This window comes from Anomalospiza imberbis, chromosome 1 (genome assembly GCF_031753505.1).
Source record: "Anomalospiza imberbis isolate Cuckoo-Finch-1a 21T00152 chromosome 1, ASM3175350v1, whole genome shotgun sequence".
Taxonomy (NCBI): Eukaryota; Metazoa; Chordata; class Aves; order Passeriformes; family Viduidae; genus Anomalospiza; species Anomalospiza imberbis.
In genome coordinates, this window is record NC_089681.1 from 99,015,704 (window position 1) to 99,038,072 (window position 22,369).

The 22,369-nt window shown below is 38.0% G+C and overlaps 1 protein-coding gene across 5 annotated transcripts in view; it reads left to right on the plus strand.

Annotated features, from left to right (window-relative positions):
• Positions 1–19,271, plus strand: part of SUGCT (succinyl-CoA:glutarate-CoA transferase) — a 322,387-nt gene extending 303,116 nt beyond the window's left edge. For all 5 annotated transcript variants that reach the window (XM_068201853.1, XM_068201767.1, XM_068201831.1 and 2 more), the window contains one exon: positions 18,934–19,271. In XM_068201853.1, the coding sequence (XP_068057954.1) occupies positions 18,934–19,097 (164 nt within the window). In that variant the 3' untranslated portion in view covers positions 19,098–19,271. The remainder of the gene's footprint in view (positions 1–18,933) is intronic.
• The last annotated feature ends 3,098 nt before the right edge of the window (positions 19,272–22,369 follow it).

A 22,369-nucleotide genomic window follows, 5' to 3' on the forward strand; every position in this document is an offset into this window, starting at 1 on the left:
GTGGTTCCATGTTGCTATTATTACCATTGATTTTGACATATCTGGATGAGGATTCAGATGTGGATTAGTATAAGCACTTCTCCTAAATCATGATAGCATTTTCCCACATTTATGGTTGTTTTCTCTTTTCCCCCTTCTTTTTTCTTCCTTTCTTAAGAACTTTCCTTTAACTGCAGTTTCTCCCTAAAAGGTTATTTTCAACTTGGTATTAGTTTGTAATGAAAATAGGACATTATTTGTATGTCTTCATTAACATTTTTATCCAGAATACAAATAAAGGATTTTAAGTCATCAGTGATTTACTTTCCCAACATTGTCAGTTTGTGGCCTCTCAGAAAGGGACCTTATTTCTATGCTCAGAAAACCTGAAAGCCCATATTTACCAAAATATGTTGGTTCCTAATTTATTTTACAATCCTTTAAATTAATTTTGCACTATGCTTAAATGACTAAATATTTCTCAAATCTGGTTCTAAATCTCTTATTTCAAAACATCACTATTTATGGTCTTTAAATGCGGTGGATAGTAAGAGTCAAAGCTTAATTTAAAAACTTCAACCTGAACCCCATCAAAAACTGTTCTTGTTTTAAAATATAAGTTAGTATGAATGGGGTTAAAGAAATCATCACTGCTTTCATTAAAAATAATGAATAAAAAAGACTTTATGTCTTTCTCAATCTAAAAACATCCAATGTGAGCAAATTCTGTGAAACTTGTGGGTTTACTTGTGTATACAGATGTAAGTATTATTTGCATGCTGTTTTTTGCCATAGATTTTAACAGCAGTTTCCACATGTCATGGGAAGTATGCCATACAAATCCGATGTGTTCTCCACATGTGTAAAACACACATATCTGTGTCTCTAAACCAAGCAGAACACAGTTATTTTAATAGAATTTGGACTGATATTGTATAATATTTTCAAAATTATTAATAAGTATTTATAAAAGAGGGCAGCTAGAGCACAAAAATACTAATTAGGACAAACTTTTCGAAGTTGATAAGTGATTTGGTTTCTTGGTTTTCATTACCCAGCAAAAGCTATATTAAGGACTGAGATTCAGTGAGTACACTTTCTTTCCATTAGGGCTACCACAACCATCTCAGATCTAATAGTAAAAGCATCCTGGGCTCCTATGAAGTCATTTGTAAAAACTGTGGCCTTCTTTCTCTCTAGACATGTTATGAGTCAAAGCTGGTTGAGAATAAATATAGAGAGAAAGCATTTGTTCTCCTGGATTAGCCTGTTGCAGTGCCACGCTCATGAAACTGAGTATATAGACTTTTTACACAGAAGAGTCTACTCCTGTGGGTTGACCTAGGAGACTGAATAAAGATGCACTGGCCATGTCCTTCCTTTGAGTCACTCAAGAAAACAGCATTTGGATTTCCCTGACAAGAAAGGCTGTTTCTCATATCTGATGTAGAGGTCTGTGGTATCCTAAGATTGCTATTGCATGTACATAAAATATATAATTTCCCTGAAAGTTCTAAATAATGTAAAATTAAACAATTCCACTGTATTTGATTTCTTGATCTGATTCTGGTTTTGTTTGGTTTGTGGTTGCCTCTAAAGAAGACTGGGTGACCTAGATAGAAATTACAAAAAATTCTCTCTGTGTATTAAATTGGTGTTATATCTTTCATCATGAATTGAGGTGCTATTAGCACTACTGAAGTCATTAGTTCTTCGCTGAATTTTCCCACACCTGCTTAAAACATGTTGGTGCAGTGCATGCTGCAAAGTGGGGTTACTTGGTTTATCATTAAGGATAAATCTCAGCTGCAGAGATCTAAGAAATCCAGAAGAAGAATTCAACAAATATCGTCAATTTAGTAAGAAACACTTGCTAATCTTTCTATCTCAAGCATTGCTTTAACTGCACAATATGCAACTGGTCAGCTTTATGGAAGAAATAGGTGAGTGAGTACATTGATTAATGAAGAAATTGGAAAAATATAAGTAACAAGGAATATCAAACATTTAGAGTATTCTATATTTAAGGTCAGTAGAAGGTTTTGGAGAAGGAGTGGGTAAAGGAGCAAGTGAGAATTAGGTTTAGGCTTCCATGGAAAATGCTGTGGGGAGCTGTGGGCTTTGGGAACAAAAAAGAACATTAAAAGTTGATGAGTAATTGAGCTATATGGGATAGATTATCTCATGGTGTATTAAGTTCCTTGTGTTGATTAACCTCAGGATGTTTAAGTAGGTGTTGGTTAATAGGAGACTAGGGAGAGGGATTTGGGAAGAATGGGGCAGTATGCATAAGAAGAGGGTGGGATACTGGAGCTAGATGATGAATTGCTAGAGGCTGTAAAACTGTCATGGGGAAATATTGGATGTTCCTCCTGTATTGTCACATGCCCTCAAGAGCATCTACTTTTAAACCATTTTCAGAGACTGTTCTTGTGTACTGAGCCACTATGAATGTATTTCTGCTTTTATGTTAGCTTTTATGGCCTCTGTGAAAGGGAAAAGGTTTGTCCACATTTGGTTAGAGCTGGCAAATGAGGCCAAAGAGTAGTGCCAAGCAGAGAAATACAGAAATGGCTTAGCTGGAAAGGCAGACCTCTCTGTGATAACAAGTGATTGGTTGGGCTAAGGGCTGAGAGGAGTTAGAAGGTGTGCTGGGATTAGAAGCTAAGAATGGGAGTCATTACCTTCTCCTCTAGAATCTTTAATCCGGTTCTCTAGAAGAGTTGGGTTTTCCCAAACAAAAATCTGTTTTTGTGATCTGAGCATAAAGAACATTTCTTGCCACAACCCACTGCACACCTCATCCTACTGCATTCACCCCCTTCACCCAGCTAACTTTGCTCTTAGGTTTACTAATGCTTTCTGGCATAGGGATTTGCTTCAGTATTACAAAATAGAGAACTCTTGATTGTGTTGGCACTGCAGTCACAACCATAAAAATTAGATTGAAACAAGAAGTAGCTTCATCAAACAATCTAGTTTTTCTTGAAAAGTGCATTTTCCTCCAGCATCTTCAGTACATTTTAACAATATGGGAATTTTAGTATTTTGTTAGCAGGATGTATTTTGACTGGAGAGCCCTAAGAAGATGAGATGTACGCAGAATAATTTCTGAAATATTTCCTCCACATTTGTGTTTGGCAGTCTGGTATCTGCCTGCTCAACATACCCATGGGAAGAAAAGATGTTGGGGGCCAGCTGTTTCTAGAAGCTTGCCAATGGGGTCTGTGTCATATCAGCAGCGTCAGTCATTCACCTTTGAGAATAGGATATAATGTGTACATCCACAGAAATGAGAAATATTATAGGAAAATATTATAAGCAAAGATACACCTTAGATTTAAAAAGCTTCAAATCCCTGAGTCTTTGTAAAGTTAAAATGATCCTAAGATGCTTAGCAGAAATCACAGTTAATTTTTCAGCTCTAAGTCTGTGTGCTACTTACTTGAAGGAGGTGCAGAATTAATTGCATTCAGCACAAGTGTCTCTGCCTTCAAAGAGCAACTAAGCCTGGCTAAGCAGTACTGGAGCCAGTAAAATCTCAATAATACTTTTTGATAGCTTGTTATTATTTAATTTTAATTGCAGACATAGTTCAATAGAGTACCTAAATATCCCAGTCAAGATCAGGGCTGTGACGTTCAAGAGTTTGCAGACAGAGGCCAACATGTGTTTTCTACCACGTTATGGGAAACTGTTTCCACCCAAGAGTTAGCTAAGAGTTTAATCCTGCAATTAGTATGCTCTCTGCCCAGAAACTATCACTTGCAGCACAGCAAGACAGATGTATTTTAGATTAGAAAGAAATCTTTCCCACCACAGAGTAATACACAATTTATCAGATATAACTTGGGACAGTGGTTCATACTCCTCTGAAGCATCTCTTTGAGACAGAATATCAGACAATTTTTATTTGTATTTCATTCCAATACAAAGTGGAGCTCATTCTCTCAGTCACTGTATAAACAAACACTAAGCAGTGACTGGAGTTCCTAACATTTCATAATCTAAATAGACAAGTCTAACACAACTGTACAGGAAATACAAAGATATGGCAATGGAACATGATTTGCCTGTGATCACAGAGTTGATTGGTTAAAATCCAATTGTTTGAATTCCCAATTCAACAGTCTGTACTATGGTTGACCTTACTATTAGATGATGATTAGTTTCTTCTGATGAGTTTCATATATTTTCATAATTTTCATTTGTATTTGGTGTTATTTCTTTATCAAAACTGCTCTACAGAGAATAAGCCCTGGGAGGAGCAGGAAACTAGTTGCACTACTTATGTGGAAAAGAACAAAGTTATAATGTAACAGATCTGTAATCAAGGTAAATTTAAATCTTTGTATTTCATAACAAGCAGTTGCTCTTACTGAAATGCAATACATATATAATATATTTGTTTAAAGGATTACTTTAAACAAAAATAGCATCTGGCTTTGAAATTAATGACTATAATCTGTAACAGGTACATATATAAAACATGATGTAATTCCTGGCATTCTTCTGTTGATATAGTATCTGAAAGTTGGGAAGAAAACATTCGAATCCAAGAAAGCAACACAAATTATTTGATTTTATGTTTTTTTTCCCTGCAAGTAGATTAACAAGCATTACAAACATGCCCTACACCTGTAAGATCTAGTTATATGGCAGGTAACTAGGGAATTACTCTGGTTTAAAATGAAATCTGCACATTGAATCAGTCTGAGAACAGCTGGCTTAGAAATCAGCCTGAGAATTAGAATAATCTGTGAGAGATATTTGTGTTAGTATTAAACATTTTTGCATGCTCAGTGCAGAAGATTGCCTCTGAGCTTTGTGGATTAGGAAGTGGCTGGTATGGCTTTCTAAAATTGGACTGCCTTGCTAAGAATTGAAAGCTCACTTAAAATTTAATTAGGAGAAACCTATGTGAGCCCTTGTGATTTACTGCTGAGCAATGCAAATTCATATTTTAAAAGGCAGAGTTTTCAGTCAAATTCGTGTCAAAATTATTACCAAATAAAGTTCTGGTCATTTCTGCAAGATGTAATTTCTTTTTGGGCAAGAGCTATATACTGATACGTAAGTGTATCTGATAAGCAATAGAAAGGCAAATGAAAAAAAGAAACTGTTCTTTAATAGTCAAATACAGATACAGTTGGTGGACTAACTAAAACATAAACTTTGGAAAGGTCTTTCTGGATACAGGGAAACAGTTCCTTATTACTGGAATTTTAATCTGATGATTAGACTGATGATTAGACTTTGTTAAATTGTACTGTGTTCAGGAGCAATCTACCAGCAACACGGCAGAGCAGGCATTCACTTACTTCAGCATCTTTAGTTCCAATGTTAGTATGTGAATCCCATTTTTTTCAACACGGCTACTTTTAATCCATGCTTTTATATATGCTATTGCAACCTGAGTATGGATGCTTTTTCCTTGAATTTTCCTTAAGATTAGGCCTGTAAAAATAATTAACATTACCTCAAAAAAAAAAAAAAAGGAAATTATAAGAAAAAATTAACTCAAGGAAAATCAACCAAGAAGCTAAAATTAAATGGAAACAAAACCTGTTAGTATGGAACAAATGTGCCCACACACAGACTTGCTCAAAATAATTGCATGAACTAAACCCAACTGTTACTTTGGTTCAGGTTGATTTTTTTTTTTTTTTGTTCTTTTTGTTTCTTGATTTGCTGAGTTTTTTTGGGTTTGGGTTTTTTTTTTTGGTTTCTGGGTCTTGTGTGTGTGTGTGTGTGTGTGCCCAGAGAAGCCGTAGGACCTCTGGCAATTAAAATGTAATTGCTCCTGTGGTGCAAATATTTACAACCAGTCTAGGGCCCTTTCAAATTGCCAGTGCAGTGTGAAGGAGACAGAGCAATGCTGAAAATGAAGTCAGAGATAGCAAGACCAGAGGCAGAAAGGCCTTTCATATTTTATATGGATTTTTTAGGAGACAGCACTTGCCAATTGTATGAGGTAAAATAAGAAGAGTAGTTGAAGGATTTGCAGTGAAAAAGCAGATTGCTGAAAGCAGAAGAAATATATTAAATGAAAATCCACAAAAACAAATGGCAAAGGATAAAAGGTGAGGGGCTGTGTAGGAGGGACATGCAACTGATCATCCCAGACATTTGGGGATGGAAAAATTCCATTAAAACTAAGCACCTGCTGCTTAAGATTTGGGCTTCAAAATTACAAACCATGTCAGTAAAAACATTTTGTTTTGCAGTTTAAAGGGCAACTGGAGGAAACAGTCAAAGTATTAAGAGAAGGAAAAAGAGAATGGGGAAACTTTTTATGAAACTGATCTGTGCACATTTAAGGTAGGGTATTGGTTAGGCATGGCTGGTTTCAATTTGCTTATAATTTTTATTCCCCAGCTTTTCAGTTGTCTTCTTGAGCAAAAAAGGGACTTTAGCTCAATTTAGTTTAGTAAGGAGGTAGGCAACCATTCTTTGGATGGTTTCCTAACCTTGTGCCTCATTCCTCTTCATGGGTGCGTCTGACTTAAATTTCTGGTTGTTAATTCTACTCTAGCCTTTGCGGGGGAGGAGAGATGATTTCTGACTCTTTTGCCCACTTTGGGGTAGAACACAAAACTGAAATCCTTCTGGTGAAGTAAAGGCTGGCAAATGTTAGAAACCACAAGAACTTTGATAGAGAACCAGCCTATATTTAAGTGACATTCACAAGCTTGCACTGGCACGCCTGCAGAGCCAGCAACCATACTGAAGGCCATTTGGTTTGACATGGTTGTTTCTCCTGCCCATACTGCTTTGATATTTGCAAGAAGATGAGTTGAATATAACATGTCAGGGATTGGCAGCAAACAATGGAAAACAAGAAAAACTATTCCCAGCCCTCCACGTTGAGACAGAATTGATCAAGTTGTCACTTACAAATTACAAATCAATGGAAAAACCCAGCCTAGTCTGCAGTGTGCTCTCTCTCTAACCCCATTTACAGACTCCAATTTAAGCACACTGCTTCCCTTTAAATAACTTAAGATTAACCTGATGACTTCTTATAAATATGAAATCAGAAAAAAAAAAAAATGGCTGAAAAGAATTATATGTCTAGAATTTTACTTTCCTCTGCTCAAGAAAGGATACTCTCTCTCCTCGTCTACTTTGAATACCAGATGTCTCTCCACAGTCAAACTGAGGCATCCTGAAAGGGAACGTTTTTCAAATGTCCTCAGCTTTTACTGGAAAATGGGCCCCTTTAAAGATGTCTCAAGTATGACAGCCAAAGAATCATCCCAGGTTGCACAGAGCTTTTCAAAACTCAGCCAGCATTTTTAGTAGCCTATGCCTTAAAAAGTCTGGGCACCTTACCCAAAAAGAGCTAGAAATGTAATTTGCAGTTCTTCAAGTAATCCAAAACAAAGTATCAAATCCCTTCCCGTCTTCCTTTGCCAGGCAAAGTCCCTATGCACTAGAATTAGCCTCATTCTGCCACACAGGGGACAGCTGAAGTAAATGGAGGGTGGAGTGGGAGAGCTTTTGGAAGAATGATCAGGCTGTGCACAGTGCTCATACCTACTTAATCATAGGTGCCTTGCTTGAAAATTGATTTCCAAATATTTCCATGATGTTCAAACATAGAGTTACCTGGCTCTCATCTGTGCTGAAGAATTTCAACCAATAGAATTTCCTTGGCTGTGCTGCAACTGATGGCTTTTCCCATTGTTTTAATGCTCACTCTGAAGATATTTATTTTGTATCACTAACCAGGGAAGAAAGTATTAACTGACTGTTGAATTTTCCAAATGTGGTGGTTTATGTTCCTGTGTATTGTGGCCACAGAGGAACAACCTGAAGGCATAGAATAAAGGAGCATGACAATATCCATACAGCACATGACAGACACGTGATTTGACATCTAACTAAATGTCTAATCTTTGCTTTTAAAAATAATATACTCCTTCTGAGAGTTAAGCCTTTGAACAATCATTTCCTCAATAAATGATTGTTGAGGAAAAAATAATCAATGAAAAAGTCTTAAAAAGTGACTGGAAGCAGTTCTGCTACAGGTGGACTGAGGAAGGCTTTCATTTCTCAGTTTCTTTCTCTTGATGGGCTAAGATGGATGTTGTAAGACATTAATCATCCTATATAAATGAATAAGTAACCTGTACTAAGTGGGTTGTGGTGAGGTTAGGGAACTTAAGCAAAGCAATTTGGTAGACTGCTCCTGCCACAAACCAATTGCCATCCAGTTCACTTTCTATTTTGGCTGCCAACCGTTGCTGTCAAAGGGGATGTTACAGTGGAGTCTAATACTATCAGACAGGAATGCCAGAATAGGACTGTGCAACAAACACCTTTGGTTTTGAAAAGAGACTTAAAGCATGATGGGAGCCATCAAAAATAATAATTTTAACATAAATTCCCATTACAAGGTATACTGAAAAGAGCTGGTCTGCTCTTTAGAGGCATAAAAAAGAGACATAGAACATTATTTATCTTCTGCAAAATAATCTGTGCTGTGTTCTGATGTCCCGGCTTACAAAAGGGTACAGAAATATCTATAGAAATACTTAAAGGACAAACCACAGAAGAATGTTCCCTAGGAGCTGGAATATCAGGCTTGTGAACCTTGTCAGGGCATTTGGGAAAAAGAAATGCATTTTCAAAAGTTTCTTAGGAGAGCTTTTTGAATATTCTTTTGAATTTGTGTTAATGGAAGGCCCAAATGTTTTTAATTTTTAGTTATTTTCACCAGTTGTTTGGAGAAAGCTTAAAGCCTCCTATCCTGAAAAAGTGCCCCTTGAGTAAGCAAGACAAATTATACCCAGACTTTGGATTAGGCTGTGCATGTCCTTCAGTGTGCATTGTCTTGCATCCCTGAATTATCAGCTTCATGTATCTGGGCTTTAGCTGGTTGCCTAAAGAAAAGCTCATTGGCAAGGAATAGCTCATATGCTCCCACTCTGATGATGTACAGCTGGCTAAGAGGATTACTTTTTGGGTCTCTGAAGGGCCAAAGAATCTAACTTATAGCTGGGGACAGGACACAGGAAAGGACAAATTGGTGCACTGAGGAGATACAAACACTTTCTGGGTTGGCTGGCGTGTCTTATTCCAATATGCAGGCTCACACTAACCACAAGGCATGGGACTCAGAAATAGTTTTCACCAGGCTCAGTAGGAGAGCCTCCAGTTTGCCTTCCTGTTCAGCTGGGGGCATGATTCACCTTCCAGATCATGCGCGTGTGTTGCAACTAGGCACTGCTCTGTCCTTACAAGAGGCTCATTTCAGGTGGCATTTTGTTTTCTCTTGTTCCATGCATGTAAGCATACTTCTCTCTAATTACTCTCCATATGACACAGTAGTTAAGGGCTTTGGGCTTACAGTAAAGATGCAACATGAAACTATATGTGGTTTGACCTTCTAAGTATCACAGGAAATTCAGATAGGCCATTTTAACCCCAGCCCTGTTGTGTGGAAACAGTTTTGCTTATGGGCATTTAAGAAATTAATGTTTTTTGCTCAGAAATAACTATTGTGATCATATTATGATCTGACCTCCTGTGTAGTACAAGTTCAGCTTCACTCTGTAATTTCTGCATTAGGTACACAACCTGTGGTTAACCAGCATCCTGTGGTGGGATTACGTATTGCGTTTTGTATTGATTAGGTTATGACTTGAGACAAATTATGTTTTTAGCTTGGATTCTCAGTAGTTTAGTCTTGTGTCTGTAGGATTTTCCTTTTAGAATTTTGCAGGGATTCTCCCAGCAAGTTGTCTTTGCCATATAGTTTTTCAGCTCCTTCCTGCAAGAACAATAAGAAACCCCTAGAACACACCTTCCATGGTACTCTAGAAAAGACACTTAAAAGTAGTTCTGGAACTAAATATTATTTTCCTTCAAACTTATATCCTTGATAAACTCTATGTATAATCCTTATTATGACCTTAACTATCCTCACGTCCTTTAAGCCTTCTACAGTTTGTGCTAGATGTATCTGACAGACCTGTGTCTGTACTTACTGGTAAGCCATTTGCAGCCAAACAGAATATATAACAATTGCATTATTTGGGGTTTTTTTCTGAGTGTCATCAGGGAAGTAATTTGGGCACCTATCCTTTAGCAGTTGCCATTTTTCACAACACTGTTAAGAACTTTATTTACCTTGTGATTTCTACACTTTTGTCAAGATTGACAGATTCAGAAGTTACTGTGTGTGGCAGGGACAAGGCAGATGAACAGATGATTAGAAAGAGCACACACACATATACTTGTTTCCTTAGGAAATGGAGCTACAGAATATTGCCTAGGGAATTTATGGTTCTTTAAAATTGCTACCTCTGTCTATTCTTACTGTTCATCTTCCTTCCTGTCTTTCTTTAAATCCTCTCTTGAGGTCTTTGGGGATTTCAGGAAAGACTGGGACCATGTGAGTCTATAAAAAAGCTGGGACAAATTTTCAGCATTGCGAGATGATACATGTGGAAAGAAGTAGACACCACCATGCTGCAACTTTTTTTAAAGCTCTTGGGTGCCAAGAGTCCTATCACAAAATTGTCCTACTCAGATAGCACAATTATGTGGGATTACTCTCAAATATGCAACCAGAGTGACTGATAAATTATTTCCTTTACTCCAGCAGTCATGTAATATTAATTAGGTACAGTTAGTATTGTGTCTCTTGGAAAATGTAAAGAGTTATATAAATGTTGAGTAGCATTTACACTGATTATATCCAAGATGTTGGTTGATAGGAAATACATTAAATGTTTTTTAATGCATTTCTTTACACGCAGCTTCAGGTGAGAAAGTACTTTTATAAATGTACTTGGCAAAGGATTTTCATAATTGTGTAGGGGATGTTTTGAATGCCTAAGTGTTGGTTTAAAAGTGGTCTCATTTTTAAACACCCATCATGGCTATCACAGATAATATGTATTTACCCTCTGCCTGTCAAGTCATTCTTCTCACAATGCTTCTGTTTTAAAATTCTTGACTTGTGTGCAGTTTGACTCTCCTCACACCTCTTCCATGGAAGTCAGAATTGTCCAAAGGAGAAAAGGTGGCTTGAAGATATTGCTAATATTGAGCTATTTACTGCCCTACCAAATTTACTGTTTAGTATTTCCTGATGATTTATATCTGTGTTCCTATAACATCTAGAGCAAGGTTTACTTTTTTTATTACCATTTTCAAGTTTGTCCATCCTCTCCTGTCTCAGCTACTGATTCCTACTAATCCTGCCAAAGTTTTTCACTCTCTCAGCTGTGCTGGATGCCAAGTAAAGAATTTGTGTGACTGTGCTCTAAGCGGAGGAGGAAGTGGAAGCATCAGTAAAGAAGGAGGAGCAAGACTTTGAATATTGTTTCCTTAATTACTTTTTTTCCAATCTATTATGAGTTGTTCTTAAAAGGTAGATCACCTAGTCTAATGTAATGCAAAAATATTTTTCCCAGCAATTAAATAGATTCCCAAAAAGTCTCCCAAGATCCTAAACTTTCAGATCTATAGTAAGAAAAAGAAAAATATGAGAATTTTCCAGTTGAGATGGAGCAGGTCATTAATTCTGGAGATTACTTTGAAGTCTATGTTCACTACTCATACTAGTAAGTACTGTATAATGAGCTTTTTTGTCTTGTGTACTTTTCTGCTTTGATTTTCATCAAGGGGATGAAGTCTGGTGTATAATGGTGTACCTAAACTGTGCTGTGCTGTGTGCTTGGGCACACCATCTTCTCAGCTGAGAATAACATATCTCTCATATCATATCCCTGCACACATCATTTCCAACACCTATATATTCTTCATAGTAGCCTTGAAATCCCTCTCATGTACCTATTTTGTATTGCTTTCCTTTTCATTGCCTTAAAAGTCACTGCTTCTTTCCTGCTGATCTCCTTCAGGCCAGTTTCTTAACCAGCTGATTGCAGGCTCCAAAGACTTGACCTGTAGCATAGAAGGGATTTTCGTGCAAGTGTGTTGGCTCTGGGCCATCATTCTTAACTGTTGATGATATTTCATTGGAATTGCAAAACTGCTGTGTAGCAACACCATGTTATTGAAAGAGGCATACATGTTTGTTTTGTGTGGTGGGTTGACCCTGGCTGCGCACCAGCTGCCCACCAAAGCTGCTCTAGCACTCACCTCCTCTGCTGGTCAGGGGAAGGGGGTGAGATAAGGACACAGAAAAATCAGTGTCATCATCAAAACAAACTCAGCTTGGGGAATAATTAATCTATTTCCCATCAAGTCACAGTAGGATAATGAGAAATAAAACTATATCTTAAGAACAACTTCTCCCTACCCTTCTCTTCTTCCTGGCCTTAACTTTACTCCTGATTCTCTACCTTCTCTCCCACCATGGTGCAGGGGTTGGGGAATGGGGGGTTGTGAACAGTTCATCACAAATTTCTGCTGCTTCTTCCTCCTTAGTGGGAAGACTCACACTCTTCCCTGTTCCAGTGTGGGGTTCTTCTCACAGGATAGAGTCCTCTACAAACTTCTCCAACACGAATCCTTCCCAGATGCCGTAGTTCTTCATGAACTGCTCCCAGGTGGGTCCCTTCCATGGCTTGAAGCCCTTCAAACGGTCTGCTACAGTGTGGAAGTCCAGAGGGTCACAGGTCCTGCTAGCAAACCTGCATGGGCTCCTCTTTCCACCAGTCCACGGGTCCCACCAGGAGCCTGCGCCACTGTGGGTTTCCAATGGGGTCACAGCCTCCTTCAGGCTGCTCTGGCTTAGGGTTCTCCAGAGGCTGCAGATTGGTCTCTGCTGCACCATGAATCCCCATGGGCTGCAGGGGCACACCATGCTGCCTCACCATGGTCTTCACTATGGGCTGCAGGGGAATCTCTGCTCTGATACCTGGAACACCTCCTTCCCCTCCTTCCTCAGAGAACATGGCATCTGCAGAGCTATTTCTCTCACACATTATCACTTCTATCTTTTGGTTACTGTTCTGCAGGTTTTTTCCTATTCTTAAATATGTAACCCTAGAGCTGCTATCACCACTGCCCCTGACTGGCTTGTCCTTGTTCAGCAGTGAGTCTGTCTTAGAGCCGGCTGGCATTGGCTTTGTCTGATATAGGGAAAATTTCCTGCAGCTGCCAGAAGCTGCCCCTGTAGCCAAAACTTTGCAATGCAAAGCAAATACTGTTTGTTTTAATGTGATTCCTACATCTGTATAAATTACACTGAATGCTAGGGTAGAACTAACTAACAAGTGGTGCTATGTTTCTCATTGCTATTTTTTTGCAAAGGTAGATAATATGTTTCAAACAGAATGTATACATATCTATTAGCGCAATTTTTCCCTTTTTTCCCCCTTGTCCCACTTGAATAATAACAAATAATCATGACTTTTCTCCTGAGCCTGGCTGTCCTCAGGCCTGATTTTGTCTACATAGTTTGAGAGTTAGATTGCTTCAATATGCTCTAACCTGTGCTGTAGAAAATGTGTTTTCCGGTGGTTGCTGTACAATGCTGGAGGAATGCTCTTTGTCAGGACAAAGCAAAGATTATTACCTTTACCCACTTTTATATACTATGCTTTGCACATTTAATGGAATTCAAATTCAACTTTAATTTCTGCTGCATATAGAATGAAAATGACTGTTTCTGCAGCCCCAAATCTCAGCAATGCCCAGAGACATGCTCCAAAGACTGCTGTCTATTTCACCTGTTTAGGGTGAGTGTTCAAAGGCATCTCATTCTTGCAGGAAGGATCCTTCTGGACCTGTTTCAGTGGTTTTATCTCATTTTTCCCTTTTGCTTTAATGTGTTTGATATGTCTTTAACTAATAGTCTAGTGTGATGCTTAGCAGTGCCATCGTATATAGGCCCCATAGAAAAAGAATTTTTTGTAATGAGGCTCAGTTCAAGCATTCAAGATGCTTGGTACAATTGTCATTGTGGTTGCAATTGATAAAAATTTTGATTTATTGTCACACTATTAATTCTTGTAGGTTATGTGGTGTGCAAAACATGTATTTTAGCAATGTGTCAAAATCCAAGTGATGATAATAATAACAAAATATTAGCCTAGAATTTAAATGTGGTGAAAGCACTCTTTTCTTTACTGTCAGTGATGATCATAGCAAAAAAAGAAACAGACTCCTTTTAATTTAACAGGACAAAGGTAAATTACAGCTACCACTCATTCTTTCATTGCTTTTTTCAGGTGACAATAAATGCCCCCTTTACTTCATGCCTGAATGAAGTATGTCCTGCTGACAGCAAGGATGCACAGATGACCACCACCTTACACCCTCTCACCAGGCACCCTGTTTCTACCCCAGCAAAAGCCTGTTTTCATCTGCAGGGCTCCTGTAACTCACCCACATGCAAATGCTTTTGACCTTAATTAAAGCAGTTCACCTCTCTCTGCCTCTAGGGATGGTTTCCTCATAAGGCAGTTGTGTTTAATTAGCATTTGCATAGCATTCTGCTGGTTGCTTTCCTGGGGAATTGTTCAGTAGGAGCGTGGGATTGCTGAAGCCTGACTGGCAAGCTTTGCACCCTCCTAATTGACACAGAAGCCAAGTAGAAGTTACACAAGGAATGAACAGAGAATCGTTAATGATGGATCATTAGCAAGTAGCTCCTTTGAATGAATGTAGATAACTTTATAACTCTATCAAAGTGAAAAGTAGCGTGATGAATTATGCATCAAACAATAAAAGCTCAAGGAAGACACTGGTTTTATAATTGCTGTGCAATTTTCCAGCTTGCTCTAGTTTGTAAGATTAATTTTCTTTGGGAAGCATGAAGCATTCTGTCTGTTGCACACAATGTCAACTTTGGTTTTCTCTCTTTAGAGAATTTATTCTGTGTCTTTCAATATCACTGCAAAAACTCCCAGGGTCTGAGATCTATAATTTTTTATGTTAGCAAAGATTTGCACAAGCAAATGAAAAGTCTGTAGTTACTAAACCTTTGAGGGTTTGCTGATTTCTTGCTGTAAAGAGTTCCCAGATACACACACCTGAAATAAGATTGCTTTGTATCTTTTTTTTTTTAAGTAGAAATTGCATAATAGTTCTGTGGTTATGTTGAATTTCTAGACTAACAAATCTCTAAAGGGCATTTTTACTTTGAAATTATCGTCGCAAGCATTTCAGCTGGCACAGAGATCAATCCTGTGGCTTGCACTAGTGCCAGTTCTGCCCTCCGAGGGCTCCTACTCACTCCTAAGAAGAGGAATTAATACAGATATTGCCCAGTGATGTCACCTTTCCCTTTAATATGTACTGATCTCTCGCTCAAGTTTTCCTCTGAAAATTGAACTCAGCGTGTTTGAAGTGAGTAGAATCAGAGGAACGAGTTAATAGAAAACTTATCCCTGATGTGAGCTGTTTCTTAGCTTTCATATTATAGTGGGTGAAAGGGTCTGTGAGAGATCTAATCCTTCAGCAAGCCCCAGGGATAGGCTGTGGGATCAACTATTCTAGAATAAATTTCCTTTCTAAAGACTGGATTGATACAAAATCCACAGCCTTCTCCCATGGCTTGTTTCAGCATTTTGGTACCCCTACCATTATAAAAGTTTATTTTTTGTTTCCTACAGTTTCCTTTGTTGAAATTTAAGTCAAGTATTTCTCATCATGGACATGGAAAAGGATTTCTTTCCCCCTTCCAGGAAGTTTCCATGGATTTTGAGGGGCGTGGTCAAGGTTTATTTTAGGGGTAGTGGTGGAGTTTTTATACATTTTTTGGAAACAGTTTTGAAGTTGTTTTTCTCTAGCCTTTCTCTTTAGGTCCATGATCCCACTTGGTTAAATCTGTCATGTTTCCTGTGAACATTTCAGTTGCTGTCTTGTGGAAGCTCTCAGGTGTTCCAGATATCTGTGCAGTGGGGGCCCCACACCAGACACTGCTCCAGCTGTGACTTGCCAGCTCTAACTAGAGCAAAAATGTGTCCTGCAGGCATCTCTCTTGTTTGTACACCCCTGTATGATGCTTGCCTTTTTCACAACAGCATGATGTTGTTGACTCATCTTCACTTTATGAACTAGAATAACCCCTAACTATTCCTACTTTCCTGTTTGTCCCCTGCCCTGCATTTATGTAATGAAACATAATTCCTTCCCCTTGATGGTATTGAATTTCACCCTCTTTTATCAGACCTCTTTTATCTCCCTCTTTTATTTATTTCTCCAGTGTAGCCAGGTCATTGTAAAATGTGCTTCACTGGAAGTTTTAGCTTTTGAAGTCCTCAGAAAGCTGAGCAGGTAAGATCTGAGTTCTATCAGCCATCCAGGTAAAAATAAACTGGTAAGGGCTTCATACTAAACAGATTCCTCTGGAGCTCACTTAAAATGTTCTGTTGTAGAAGATCCCAAGAAGCAATTCTCTGAATATGATTTCCCTTTCAGTATTGCTCCTGGCTTTGGATTTATCTAGACCTTGTTTCTTTAGTCAGTTTATGGAAAATAGCAGAGATTTTTCTGTCTGAAAGTCAAATCTTGATTTGGTGTCCTATGGGTTGAAGAGTGTGCTGGTCTTGTCTGGGGTTGAGGCAATTTTTTTTACAGTGGCTGGTATGGAACTGTGTTTCAGATTTGTGCTGAATACAGGGTTGATAATACAGAGATTTTTAAAAATTTTTGAGCAGGGCTTTCACAAAGCCTTTCCTGCTTCTCATATTGCCACGCTGGCAAGACTGGGGGCACATGGGAGATTGAGAGGAGACACAACGAGGACAGGTGATCCCAGCTGACCAGAGTAACATTTCACATTGTATGACATCAAGCTCTGTATATAAAGAGGGGTAAAGAAGGATGAAGGGAGAAACTTTTGGAGTTTTGGCATTTGTCTTCCCAAGTCACTGTTACATGGCCCTGCTATGCTGGAGAGAATTCTTGTTGTTTGTGTGCAAGGCTTTTGCTTTCCCTATTAAACTGTCTTTATCTCAACCTGTGAGTTTTCTACCTTTACCTGTTCTGATTGTCCCTCTGATCCCACTGGTGGGAGACTGAGCAAATGGCTGTGTGGGGCTTGGCTGCTGGCTGGAGTTAAGCCGTGACAGAGGGTCATCTCACCTGGCTTGATGTCTGGGTGGTAAAGCTTGCCATCTAGGGCACTTATCTATCCTTTCCTCTATGGAGAAAAAGAGGTGATCGCAATTCATCTGGCCAGGTTTACTCATTTACCAGTGTCTTAGAAGACACTGTAAGTGTGTACTTTCATCTTCAGTGTCTCCAAAGAGTGTCTAAGGAACTAAACTTCTACATCTGCATTATTGATATCTAAATTTAGATGGGATGTACCACCCCTCCAGCCCTTTTCCTGGTAGTAAGACAAGAGATCACATACACTATTTGATCTTAAGAGGTACATGCTGGCTGTTACTCATCTGCTGAATATTTTCATTGTGATTATTTTATCCAGTATTGAATGGAACTTGAAGTTAAATTATTTGGTCTGCAATTCCCCAATTGTAACTCCTTTCATTTTTAAACTCAGAAACCAAATATAGAATCCTGATCTGGGTTGGAAAAGACCTGTAAGATCATCAAGTCCAACCATTAGTCTTTCCAGGAGCATACTTGTTGGAAATGTACCAAATCAGCTTGAAAAATACTGTTTTTCTAGGCACCTTTTGTCTTATTTTGTCTTTCCTGGAGGTGGATATTTTACTGTATTAAACATCTGATTACAGTTAATGAAGACTGGCAAAAAATAATAAAATGGCATGTTTTGGCATCCTGATTGACCTTTGCCAGCATCTCTCCTCTAATAAGTAGTAGCTTCCAGTAGTAAATTTACCAATTCATACTGTAGTTCACTTCCTTTGCTGGTCAATATTCTATTTCTTCAGAAATAAAACAAATACTGTTCTGGTTTTTGAAATGTTCTTTGGATTTCTTCGCATTTCAAAGTAAAACTGTAGTATCATAGACAAAGATATAATGAAATATAACCTTTTTTTGTAAATTATTTTAATGATGTAATAAAAGACATTACTATTAATAGAGGAATCCTTTTGCCAATAGCATCAAAGGTTTTTCAGTTTTGTATTAAAGAAGAGTTTTCAATTAACAGTTAAGGAAACTATTGCCCTCTCTTTCTCCATGAGGCTGGTAATCTTTCATTGCATGTGCTGAGTGTATACTTCACTTCTGATCCCAGCATATATTTGTGGCTCCTTCTCCTTTCTGAGTCTGGTAGTAAGGGTATAGCTACTTGTCTGCAGGGAGCTACACTGAAATCAGTTCACTGCAGAGCACCACTAAAACATGAGATCTGACTACCTGCAATAGAAGAAGACTTCTTATCACTGCCAGCTTCCACATTTTCACTTTTGAAATTATTTCTGCCAGAGCAATTAAATCATTGTTGATTTTCTTACGGCTACTGCTACTTGTATTTTTGATAAAACATGTAAACCAAACTGGGGAATACCATGTCTGTGCATGCTGCCAGTTCTGTGTCACTGCAGGATAATGGAGCACACTGCAGAGGTACTTGAGATGCTGCTGGCTGGAGATGGTGCTACCCATTGTCCGTGCACTGCTCTGACATCAGTAAAAGTGTGTTAACATGACATTGAATTGTGTCCTAATACTTGTGCTGCCTAGGGTTGTAGAAATGTGGGGGTTTCTGCATTGCAGCCTGAGTGGGCTGGGCATTGCTGTTCAGGTAGCAGAGAGTGGGAGACTGGTGACATAATATGACTCGAAGCACCCTGATATACATATCACTGGAAAAAATGGGAAGATTTTCATAACGTTGGGTGACTATCCAGTAATTCCGCATTTGAGTGAACTATTTAAAACTGGCTTATTGGTATATTATTGCATACTGGAATCTTTTTTTAGTCTGTAATTTCAGAATATAACATTTTTATGGTAATGACTGCGATTAGAACTGGTGTGGAAATGAGGTGCTTTCCTTTAAACTAACAAATCAATATAAATATGGGTAGTAACTCTAGAAAATAATTTCCCTCCTATTTGTTTTTTTTTTTTTTTTTTCTTCAGGACCAGGTGTCAGATACAGTGAATTTACTGTGTCACATCCAAAACCACCTCCACTTGTTGGACAACACACAGTGGAGATACTGAAGAGCGTGCTGGGGTATGAGGATGACGCTATAGAAGAACTGCTTTGCACTGGTGCTGTGGCTCAGCATGAGGTCAGATAAGGAACATTAGCTACATTCCTTCACACTGAGTTCACATTACTTTGTCCTCTCTTTGCTCCCTTCAGTTTCCCTAATGGGACTCAAAGAGAAGACATAATTTAATTCTTAATTTTCTTCCACGTGTGTTTGTATGATTTTAACACTGATGTATCAAATAAACAATCTCATTCTGTCTGAGTGAAAGATTTTCTTGAGGGGGTTGGGAATAAATGTAATTATACAGTCCTGTGTGACTACTCATTCTCTCTACTTCACATGGAAAATTGAGTCCTTATCATAATTACAGTAATTGCCTAAACATTTGTCCTCAGAAAGACATGATGTTAGTGGAAAGAAGCAGAAGCTTTAAAATCTTTATACTGGACTCTACACTCACAGAAAGCTTCTTTGTGTCATAATAGAAAGTAATTTATTTACAAATTGGTGGCTGATCTGATTGATTTTGAACAGAATTATCCATCCTGAAAACTTTGTTCATCTCTATTTTAGATCAAAAGTAGAGTAACCATTGCAAATTTTGCCTCTATTCCATGGAATTCCAAATTACTAATATGTCTCTACGTTACATTGCATAGTCATGACAATCTCAACATGTTAGCAGAAAGAAGCTGAAATTGGCACAGTTCTTCAGTTATCAAAAATACCCGTTCCAAGACCAGCTGAGAAACAAACTGTGGCTCAATAGACTTCTGTAATTTTATTCAGAAAGGTTCAGGGTGCTCTTCATTAAACACTGGTTCACAGAAAACCACATGCTGAATGTTGAATACCAAACTTGTTTGATGGTTCTGATCCCCGTCTCTGACTCTAGTTACCATCCAAACCACCTTCATTATGGAGAAAGCACAGGTTGAAATCTGTACCAAATTTTTGACTCAGTCCAATGTCCATGATTAAAATCTGGTGAGAGTTGACAGATCTTCCTCAAATTTCATAATACCATATCCTTCATCAGGGTCGTTCTTGGGAGTAAGGCAACATGCAGTGGAAGAAGGTGGAAGAATTTGATCCATGAGAAATAATAAAGAAAATATTAAAAGAGAGCCCTTTCTTCTCTATAAACCAATTTGACAGTTCTTCACTTACAGAAAACATCACAGGCTCCTCTGTGATAGTATATAATTTACAGCTAAAGTAAACTCAGTGTATGGGAAGGGTTTAACCTTTGTTGTGTGCACACTGGGAGAGAGGCAAAGCCTTTCTATTCCTAGAACTGAATAAAACTAAAATTGACGCTCAACACAATATCCATGTTTCTCTCAAAGTATCAGAAACAGGCCTAGCATTATAACTAGCTTGTCACTTTGTTTCCACTCTAACAAACAAGATTCTCTGTATTACATTTGAGCTTCACAACTCTGTATTACCTTCTGGGGGAAGAAAATAGGTTATTATATAATCAAATTGCAGTGGAACCCCACTGTGGTTGCTTATTTTTGAAACCCAATGTTTTGGTTCATTTGTTTGCTTGTTTTCTCTGTTTTTTGTGTTCTTCTAATTTTTTTTTTTCTGCACTGCATTCCTGGCACCAAACACCATACTCTATCCATGTGCTAAAGACATCATGAGATCCTGGAAAAGTGACTTCTAAAATAAATATAGAAATAAGTCTGAACTGAGAATTGGGACACCATAGGGGAAGAACTGAATCTGAATTGGAAGAGATTTTGATATAGTCCACCTTCCTTTTAATCTAAGGGGAACATCCCCTTTTTAATGAGAAAAGCAGATATTTGAATTCTGCTTCATATAAAGTGGATAATCTGATATTGAACTAAACTTTGTTTATTAATGAAAAACATGATCAGATAACATTCAGAAATAAATTTTCTGGGTTTACTTTCCAGAGGGTTATTTTCTTCACATTTCTAAGAGTCACATACACAAGGTATAGTAAAATATTGCTTAGTTTTGTTAAAAGATTTAAAAAAAAAAAATCAAGATTTTTTTCCCTGTGCTTTTCCAAGCAATGGAAACAGCTAATCACTATATCCTTAGCTAATTGGCAGAGCAGCTTTGACTTCAACATGGTAATGCTGGTTTAAATAAGCTGAATATTGGGGTTTAAACTCCATAAAGTATTTTGTGCAGAGTTCACATGCAAACAGTGTTTCCCTTTCTTTGTTTTTTCAGTAGTGTTTTTCCTTTCCAGTTTGCTGTGTTGACAGTCAAATGCCTAAACGGACAATTGGAGACATTATTTTGGGTCACCTCCAGTAGTTACTGCAACAGGAGAAATCCAGATACCATTTCTCAGTTTTTAAGTCAAACACTCACACACAGACTCATGCTTACTCTTTAAGGCAGAAATAAATGGAAGCCTTTAAATAGGAATCTAGGAAGCCTTTAAATAGGAGTATCTGGAAGCTAGAAATTCCTTTAGCTTCCAACATCTGATCATGAAGTTTTACCCTTTCAAAAGGTTTAGTCTTCTGGTTTTGGGTGATTTGGAAGACATTTAAATAATTACTATGATAATATTTAAGCTGTTATAATACCTCTTTCCTTTAAAAATTAACAAATAATTACAGAAAAAGATGTTTAAACAAAATTTACTGCACTCTTCCCAAGAATCTTCATGAATAGGTGTCTCTAGAGCTCACTTGCATTTTGACAATGTTGTAATTTCAAAACGGTTTTCTCTTGTACCTCAAAACTTGGAACCAGTCATGACATGGGATTCTGTCACACATAAACTGAGATCCCTCCACTTTTGAGGAAGAAATGTAGCTTGTGATGACTACACACAGCTGCCTCTGGCAATGAATGTTTGTTTTTCTCTGCTTAAATTGGAAAATAATCTTCTGGTGCTGCCATGATGTGAGAGTGCGTGTGGTACTTGCTTTAATTTGACTTGATTTATACATCACTGCGTTAAAAACAAAATTAAGAAAAAGCCCCCAAAAGTAAAAGAGTGATACAGAACACACCTGTTGTCTAGTTCCAAAGTGAACCCACCCATAGGTGTTTGCCAGGGAGCTTTCCATTTTGGCATGTGTTCTTGATGCCAGGTCCATGGCCACTTTGGCTCTATTCTCTGCATTTGGGGGTCCCATTGTTCTTGTATTATCTTTGCTATTAAAAATGTTTCCTCAGCCCTCCTCATATAACTTTCTTTCTTTTCCATGCAAGCTAGTAAAGCTCTACACCAAGTATAAATCACCCAGAAAACTGCAAAACTGGTCAGGCAGAGTCAGGAGGATTTTGCATAGCCCGAGGATCTCGCTGAGGGATACTTTAATGCATCAAAAGAAAATTCCAATCAAATAACT